Source organism: Alosa pseudoharengus, unplaced genomic scaffold (genome assembly GCF_046254945.1).
Source record: "Alosa pseudoharengus isolate Yale_2024_CS ecotype anadromous, Long Island Sound unplaced genomic scaffold, YU_APseudo_1.1 YU_APseudo_1.1_scf_2, whole genome shotgun sequence".
Lineage (NCBI taxonomy): Eukaryota > Metazoa > Chordata > Actinopteri > Clupeiformes > Clupeidae > Alosa > Alosa pseudoharengus.
In genome coordinates, this window is record NW_027468663.1 from 59,704,690 (window position 1) to 59,714,689 (window position 10,000).

Genomic DNA, 10,000 nt, shown 5'->3' on the forward strand with positions numbered 1-10,000 from the left:
ACCGAACTCTTCTTGGTATGTTAGGAACCCTGAGTGACAAGAAGAAAATTGACTGGCGTGACTATGTGAAACCCCTAACCCATGCATATAACTGCACCAAAAATGAGGTCACCGGGTTTAGCCCATACGAGTTGATGTTTGGGCGCCAGCCTAGACTCCCAGTGGACATTACATTCTGCTTACCTGTTAAGAATGGTGCTCCTAGGTCTCACTCCCAGTATGTGAGAAACTTGAAAGCACGGCTCGAAAAAAGCTACCAGATTGCCAAAAGGAATTCACAGAAGGTTGCTGAACGAAATAAACGTAGTTTTGACAAGACCGTAAGAGAGTCAACACTAGCGGAAGGTGACCAAGTGCTTGTGAGAAATGTGCGGCTGCGAAACAAGCACAAGCTTGCGGATAAATGGGAATCCAGTGTTTACAAAGTTCTGAAACAGATGGGAGACCTACCTGTGTACATGGTACAGCCCATAGATGAAGGTGGTCCCGTCAGAACCCTACATAGGGATCTCCTACTCCCTTGTGGTGACTTATCTGAACCAGAAGAAGCTGAACAGGACAAGCCAAAGGAAAAACGACCAAGAACCAGGCGTAGTCAACCTCAGCACCTTGAGGAAAACTCTGACTCCGTACTGTTCCGTCCACGCACACACACACACACGTCACACACACGTCACACACACACACGTCACACACACGTCACACACACACACGTCACACACACGTCACACACACACACGTCACACACACACACGTCACACACACGTCACACACACACGCGTCACACACACACACGTCACACACACGTCACACACACACACGTCACACACACGTCACACACACACACGTACTGTTCCGTCCAGCCATCTGTCGCTCCTGAGGAAAGGTTCGTCCAAGTGTGTGAAATCCCAAGAACACTCCAAACGCCTGTGACACCAGCCATGCCGTTGACGTCCCAGCTTCAGGATGAACCCAATGCAGACTATTCTGTGTTGTCTGCAGAACCTGCTGGAACACCTCCTGCGGTAGATGAATCAGTGGAACCAGAGGTTATGATCCACCAACCCCATACTGACATGGATAGAACGTTACCTCATGTGACAACTGAAGCTCCAGCTGCGGTTGTTGGTGACCAAGATACATCTTCTGTTAACCCAGAGAGTCCTGAAAAAGAAGCTGAGACTGAAGTTCAAAATAGTGACTCAGATAACGCAATAACCCATATAGAAACTGATACATGCAAAGAAAGTGAAAATGTTACACATACAGAAACACATGACCCTACACGTAAATCTGAGAGATCATGCCGACCACCTGGTCGTTTCAGCTACCCGGAGTTAGGTAAACCCTTAATCTCCTTTGCAAAGAGTCTCTTAGAAAGCTTTAATCAAACACTTGACACCCTTACTGATTATGATGTTTCCCCTACTAGTGTCGTTTAGACTGACAGTAGGTCGAGCATGAGAGGACCCATGCACAGTCAAGGGGGGAGGGTGTAACCCTCATGAAATTAGGGCTACTAATCTAGATTCAATTTCATGTATCTTCCTATGGAGGGCGCTCTATGTGTTAGAAGACTAGAGCGTCCTACTAGCAAACATTCTCTCTCTCTACCAGCGACATATTTCCTGTGAACGTGCACCTGGAAGAGCTCCCGGATTTGAAGATAAATAATAACGAAATACTTTTGAAAAGTCAATACTTTACGTCTAGTTATATCCATAAGATATTTGTCTACCTCAAACTCAACTTTGAATAAGAAAGAAAAGTGATTCTGTCGAGTTTACAGCAAATTGGAACTCCGGTGAACGATCGTGGATGTGGTGTGGCCAACCGTACGATTTGTCTCAGAGAAACCCAAGATTTGTTCATTCGTTCATCGAACACCAGATAAGATTTTCCACACTGTTGACTCAACGCAGTAGTCATATCCGCACACATTCAAGGAACTGAACTTTGGGAATCGATACACACACACACGTTCAAGGAACTGAACTTTGGGAATCAATACACTTTGTAGCTTTATTCATCAACTTTTTATTGTAGCTTTATTCATGCTGTAAAACCAGACACACACAAGCAAACAGACAGAGCACATACAATAAATACACAACGACAACACAATAGCAGCATGAAGGGGTGAACCCTAGTAAGCAAAGAATGCTTGTAGTGGGCACCCATGGACCCCCACCCCACCCCACCCCTAAACACACTCATATACACTTACTCACACACACTAACAGAGACACAGTCCCTTATCTCCCATAAAACAGCTTAAAGGAATCAAACACAAACATATTTTATACTAGCACTCATAAAACATAGCAGTCAAACAATAGAATAATCTCATCCCAGTCATAAGTTAAGAGACATAATAGACATAATAATGTACTTGGACCCATAAGTCACAGCAGTCACACAACAGTCACTACGTCATAAGATGACAGCAGTTTTAATTTAACATTTTTTTTGAAGACCAAATAGGACTGAGACATTTTTATGAAACCTTCAAACATGTTCCACACCTGGGGTCCCCTAGAAACAATACTCTGGCTAGTGCTCTTCAATTTCCTTACTTTACCGGAAATTATGTGTTTATTCCTGGTATAATGAGTGTGCTGCAGATAAGAGATTGGCACTAGATCACCTAGGCGGCTATTCATTTTGGTTACCACCTGGTACATGGTACAGGCATTGTGATATGTGTTAATGTCCGTGAGTTTGAGGAGTCCAAGTTTGTGGAACAGAGGTGCTGTTGGTGCATTGTACTTTGACCACGTTATGGAGCGTATAATTTTTTTCTGGAGGGACTGTAGAGATAGCTAGGGTATGTGTTGCACCAGATAATGTTGCAGTAGGTGATGTGGGGTTCAAACAGAGTTTTATAGAGTGTAAGAAGAGCAGGAAGTGGAAGGAAGTGTCTAATTTTAAAAAATAAACCAACATATTTTGAAAGTTTGCTTACTAGATTATCAATGTGACTTCTAAAGTTGATAAATTCATCTATTTCTACCCCCAAGAACTTAGTTGATGTTACTCTTGGCCATTGATAGAGATACAGGTGTTTTCCACATTTGCTTTATTTTTTATGGAGCGAAATATTATGTAGTTTGTTTTATTAACATTTAATGATAATTTGTTGCACTTAAACCAGGTGTCAACATTCAACAACTCCCTGTTAGCAGTCTCCTGTAAGACACTAAGATTTTTATGGGAGAAGATCAAGTTAGTGTCATCTGCAAATAATACTTTATGAAAGGCCTCGGAGGTATAGACAATGTCATTAATGTAAATAATGAACTTTTCATACAGGAACTGATATACACTTTTCATACAGGAACTGATACACACTTTTCATACAGGAATTGAACTCTTTCTTGAATCAGTACATACAGGAATAAGGGGCTTGAATTCTAAGTTTCCTTTGATTTTCATATTTTATTTGTTTGAAGAGCTCTTCCTTATCATTTCATTTATATTTTGCCCATTCAATGCTGTGTACCCACACTGCTGTTTTGGAGGCAATAAAACTGTCAATTGTTCAACTTATTAATTCCTCTTGTGAGTTAGTCCATTTAAGCATACCCCTCTTCCGAGCCTAGGTTGATGTTTAGTGCTTGAATTACTGGCCCAGGTCTACGAGTGCTACAGAGGTCATTCTGAATAATGTCCTAAAGGGCCCCTCATACATCTCTCTCCTCTCCTCTCAGTGTGTGTGTGTATGTGCGTCAGTGTGTGTGTGTGTGTGTGTGTGTGTATGTGTGTGTGTGTCTCATCTCTCTCCTCTCCTCCCAGTGTGCTGGGGGACGAGGTGCAGTTGGTGTGTGTGTGTGTGTGTGTGTGTGTGTGTGTGTATGTGCGTCAGTGTGTGTGTGTGTGTGTGTGTGTGTGTGTGTATGTGCGTCAGTGTGTGTGTGTGTGTGTGTGTGTGTGTGTGTGTGTGTATGTGTGTATGTGTGCGTGTGTCTCATCTCTCTCCTCTCCTCCCAGTGTGCTGGGGGACGAGGTGCAGGGCATCTGGTCTCGGAATGCTGAGAAAGCTGATGTCACGTGCGCATGCGTCTCCCACTCCGGACTCAACGTGGTTACCGGGGACGACTTCGGAATGGTCAAGCTGTTCGACTTCCCATGTCCAGATAAGTTTGTACGTCGCAGACACAGTCCAAGTGTGTGTGTGAGTGTGTGTGTGTGTGGGTGTGTGTGTGTGAGTGAGTGTGTGTCTGTGTGTGAGTGTCTATTTCAGTGTGAATCTGTATCTGAATTAAGGCTGGGACGGTAACCGCAATACCGCAGTCACGTTCCTATACCAGAGTAGAACCCGCAGTCACGTTCCTATACCAGAGTAGAACCCGCAGTCACGTTCCTATACCAGAGTAGAACCCGCAGTCACGTTCCTATGCCAGAGTAGAACCGGCAATTAGAACACTTTTCTATTCTCTCTATTCAAACTTCAATACCGCAGTCACGTTCCTATACCAGAGTAGAACCCGCAGTCACGTTCCTATGCCATAGTAGAACCGGCAATTAGAACACTTTTCTATTCTCTCTATTCAAACTTCAATACCGCAGTCACGTTCCTATACCAGAGTAGAACCCGCAGTCACGTTCCTATACCAGAGTAGAACCGGCAATTAGAACACTTTTCTATTCTCTCTATTCAAACTTCAATACCGCAGTCACGTTCCTATACCAGTGTAGAACCCGCAGTCACGTTCCTATGCCATAGTAGAACCGGCAATTAGAACACTTTTCTATTCTCTCTATTCAAACTTCAATACCGCAGTCACGTTCCTATACCAGAGTAGGGGAGAAGCGGCAATTATGACACTTTTCTATTCTCTCTATTCAAACTTGATTTACACAAAGACTTATGTTCTAGTTTGTTAAGAATTTAACTTAATAGCGGCATGTAGCCTTGTTGATAAACTGTTTATTTGTTTCATGTCTGAAGCATTTGGTCCAGTGATCTTTGAAGTTGCTGTGACTGTGTAAAGTTTAATTGGGTGGTCGAAGTCACAAACCTAATGGCTGCTTGAGAGAGTAGCCCCCCGTCCTACCATTAAATCCACATACTTTATTTAAGTTATTGTCCCCTAAAATTAGCTAAGTTTATTCAGAGTAGCAGCATGTCTCAAAGTACACGCCAAGGAAAATCGTTCTATGAGGTACTTGTGTGTTCTATGAGGTACTTTTGTGTTCTATGAGGTACTTTTGTGTTCTGTCATTAGATTTGAACAGATACAGTATGTGCAAACAGTCAGCAAAACAAAGTTTTTGTTTGTTTGTTCTCCCTTCCCCACCCTATCTGACCCGCTTCAGTCACTCTCCAACCATTTCCCAAATAACTCATTGTAGACATTCAGTATCTCACAGGTTTTTGCCTACTTTGATGGAGGTTAAGTTTATTAGTTATAATGTAAATAGCCTTCATAGCAGGGCTTTGAACCGGTTCAAGGAACGAAAACCGGGAACTTTTTGTATTTTACAGGGAACAGGAACGAAACCGGAAACGTTATTATTTTTTATGTTCTGGAACAGGAACACTTATTTAAAAATAATGGTAACCGGTTAATACCGGCTTTATTTCGTTCCTCAAAGTTTTCATTGCCTAATTAACTAAAAAAAAAAAGTAATTATTTTCCTGCACACGTTACCATGACTGCTGAGGTTCACTTCCTGTGTGACATCACATCAGACATTCGCTGACTGAATGGAGAGAGAGCGGTGGATTACAAAGTCAAGTCAAGTCAAGTCAGTTTTATTTTTTATAGCGCATTTAACATGCACAGAGTGCAGCACAAAGCGCTCCACAAACAAGACACATAACAACAAGACACATGACAACAAGACACATGACAACAAGACACATAACAACAAGACACATGACAACAAGACACTTAACAACAAGACACATGACAACAAGACACATAACAACAAGACACATGACAACAAGACACATAACAACAAGACACATGACAACAAGACACATAACAACACATAACAACAAGACACATGACAACAAGACACTTAACAACAAGACACATGACAACAAGACACATAACAACAAGACACATGACAACAAGACACATAACAACAAGACACATGACAACAAGACACATAACAACACATAACAACAAGACACATGACAACAAGACACTTAACAACAAGACACATGACAACAAGACACATAACAAGACACATGACAACAAGACACATAACAAGACACATGACAACAAGACACATGACAACAAGACACATAACAACAAGACACAAGACACATAACAACAAGACACATGACAACAAGACACTTAACAACAAGACACTTAACAACAAGACACTTAACAACAAGACACATGACAACAACACACATAACAACAAGACACAAGACACATGACAACAACACACATAACAACAAGACACATAACAACAAGACACATGACAACAAGACACATGACAACAAGACACATAACAACAAGACACATAACAACAAGACACATGACAACAAGACACATGACAACAAGACACATGACAACAAGACACTTAACAACAAGACACTTAACAACAAGACACATGACAACAAGACACATAACAACAAGACACATAACAACAAGACACATAACAACAAGACACATAACAACAAGACAAAAGATGCCGGACGGAGCGGCGTAGTCGCCAGCGTACCCGAGACACCTAACGGTAGACAGACAAGACAGACAACAAACAAAAATGAACAAGTAATAAAATAAATAAATAAAAAATAAATTAAAATAAAGAAAAGTCCGTGTTAACTTAGTCCAACTCAGTCCAATAGCAATGACATGGCGCACAGCTGCGTCTTCAGACCAACCCGGAGGATCCAACGTTTAACATGCCTTCTGTGAGTGACGTTAGTAGACTGCAGTCTAGAGATCACTGGAAGCATAGAAGCTAACCGTCTGAAGTCATTGGCGATCCCGCAGATCAGCAACTGGGTGGACCCCCGACAGACAGCCTGATGCTCAGAGAGACTGCAGAGCTCCCCAACGTCAACGGTAGTTTCGAACGCTAGTAGCTGCTAGCTAGAAGCTAGTCTGCTCAATCCAGACACAGTTAACATTAGTCTGCACCAAAAACTTTGGTCTGCACAAGCAGACTACTCCAGGCAATAAGGCAGATGGCAGCTTGCAGGTCAGCAGCAGCTCGGCGGCCACGGCAGATCCCTCGCAGAGTAGGCCCAGGTCCAGCTGTCCCGATAAAACTCAACCAGACAGTGAAGTGCAGCACCGTTCACGGATGGAAAGATGTCAGTCCAGGGCAAAAGCTAGTTCTAGCCATAGCAAGCTCCCAATGGACCAACGACATCAGCCGACTAGGAAGCAGTAAAAGGGACTAAGCATAACACGACAACTATTGAAAATAACATAAATGAAGAGATAATACATTTAACTATACAAAACAATAAAAAAATGAACATGACATTACATAAAATTACGAACATTACATAAAAACAAACAAAAACATGATGCCAGACGGAGCGGCGTGTCTCGCCAGCGTCCCCGTAACCTAGCAAAGTCTCCACTCCACATCTTAAATAAGAGGAAAATTACAATCCATCGTTAATTAAAACGCTCATTCCAAACACAATAATAGCTATATTTGTCTCCACGTTAATGATGGACTAGCGAACATTTGGCTAAATGGCGCCAACACCTCTGTTTGCCTAATGCACAGATGGCTTGTTACGGTATGAGTAGGCCTACTGGATGGCCTTTCCCCCCGACAGTTGGAATTTGTTGTTGCCCGAGTGGCATAACCACGTGTCTTAATAATGTCGTTACGTTTGTGTGGAAATTTTCTCTTTTAACAATAAACTACACATTTGAAATAATTGTAGGCCTATTTTATTATTATTATTATTATTAATAATATAATTATTATTATTTAATAATGGTTGTAATATTATTACATTTGGTTTAAGATGGATGAGAAAGATGTGACATAATTCTATAGCATTAAACAGCTGACAGGAATGAAATTAACCGTTCCGGGAACAGTATTTTTTTGTTCTAACCGGTTCGGGAACGTCAATTTATTGGTGGAACTCATAACCGGAAACGTTATAATTCCGTTTCTGTTCGGAACGAACCGATTGGGAAAAAAAATCGGTTCAAAGCCCTGCTTCATAGCCCTGTAAAAATAAAGAAAATCCGTAACCAATTAAAAGAGCTTGGCTTTGGGTTGGCATTTTTGCAGGAAGCCCATCTCTCAGATGAAGAACATGACAAACTGAGTAGAACGTGGGCTGCTAACGTTTATTTCTCATTAACATTAACATTCCCTGTAGAATTCTCAATATTTTTGGCCTCTATGTGTCCAGTTACATAGTCTGTCTGTTCTTGGTCTTGGATTTTGTGAAATACATTTCTAAATATCACCTCCTGTTCATGACTAATGCGACTTATACTCTTGAGCGACTTATAGTCTGGAAAATATGGTATATACTTCAACAGATATCTTTCTCCAACATATCATTGAAATCCGGTAGAATAAATATGTGTACAAAAAACACTGCCTTAATCTGGAGAGAAATACAGAAAAAATATAGGCTACCAAGCTCCATATCCTCTTAATCTTAATTGATTAATTGATTGATTGATTAATTTAATGACCACACAGCCAGGTGGAATTTGTTCTCAGTACAGCTCAGTCCTCAGCGTTCAGTGTTCAGAATGTTTTTTGCTATGGGAATGAAGCTGTTCAGAATGTTTATTGCTATGGGAATGAAGCTGTTCAGAATGTTTATTGCAATGGGAATGAAGCTGTTCAGAATGGTTATTGCTATGGGAATGAAGCTGTTTTTGAAGCGGGTTGTTCTGGAGGTGATTGTTCTGTAGCGCCTCCCAGAGGGCAGTAGCTGGAAGGCGTAGTGTGCAGGGTGGGTGATATCAGAGGTTAGTGTGCAGAGTGGGTGATATCAGAGGTTAGTGTGCAGGGTGGGTGATATCAGCTCTGCGTAGTGTGCAGGGTGGGTGATATCAGCTCTGCGTAGTGTGCAGGGTGGGTGATATCAGAGGTTAGTGTGCAGGGTGGGTGATATCAGAGGTTAGTGTGCAGGGTGGGTGATATCAGCTCTGCGTAGTGTGCAGGGTGGGTGATATCAGAGGTTAGTGTGCAGAGTGGGTGATATCAGAGGTTAGTGTGCAGGGTGGGTGATATCAGCTCTGCGTAGTGTGCAGGGTGGGTGATATCAGAGGTTAGTGTGCAGAGTGGGTGATATCAGAGGTTAGTGTGCAGGGTGGGTGATATCAGCTCTGCGTAGTGTGCAGGGTGGGTGATATCAGAGGTTAGTGTGCAGGGTGGGTGATATCAGAGGTTAGTGTGCAGGGTGGGTGATATCAGAGGTTAGTGTGCAGGGTGGGTGATATCAGAGGTTAGTGTGCAGAGTGGGTGATATCAGAGGTTAGTGTGCAGGGTGGGTGATATCAGCTCTGCGTAGTGTGCAGGGTGGGTGATATCAGAGGTTAGTGTGCAGGGTGGGTGATATCAGAGGTTAGTGTGCAGGGTGGGTGATATCAGTTCTGCGTAGTGTGCAGGGTGGGTGATATCAGAGGTTAGTGTGCAGGGTGGGTGATATCAGAGGTTAGTGTGCAGGGTGGGTGATATCAGCTCTGCGTAGTGTGCAGGGTGGGTGATATCAGAGGTTAGTGTGCAGGGTGGGTGATATCAGCTCTGCGTAGTGTGCAGGGTGGGTGATATCAGCTCTGCGTAGTGTGCAGGGTGGGTGATATCAGAGGTTAGTGTGCAGGGTGGGTGATATCAGCTCTGCGTAGTGTGCAGGGTGGGTGATATCAGAGGTTAGTGTGCAGGGTGGGTGATATCAGCTCTGCGTAGTGTGCAGGGTGGGTGATATCAGAGGTTAGTGTGCAGGGTGGGTGATATCAGAGGTTAGTGTGCAGGGTGGGTGATATCAGCTCTGCGTAGTGTGCAGGGTGGGTGATATCAGAGGTTAGTGTGCAGGGTG

The 10,000-nt window shown here is 42.8% G+C and overlaps 1 protein-coding gene across 3 annotated transcripts in view; it reads left to right on the top strand.

Annotated features, from left to right (window-relative positions):
• The window catches only part of eml5 (EMAP like 5), a 184,432-nt gene that overhangs the window by 169,933 nt on the left and 4,499 nt on the right, over positions 1-10,000 (top strand). For all 3 annotated transcript variants that reach the window (XM_076295671.1, XM_076295670.1, XM_076295669.1), the window contains one exon: positions 3,991-4,144. In XM_076295671.1, the coding sequence (XP_076151786.1) occupies positions 3,991-4,144 (154 nt within the window). The remainder of the gene's footprint in view (positions 1-3,990; positions 4,145-10,000) is intronic.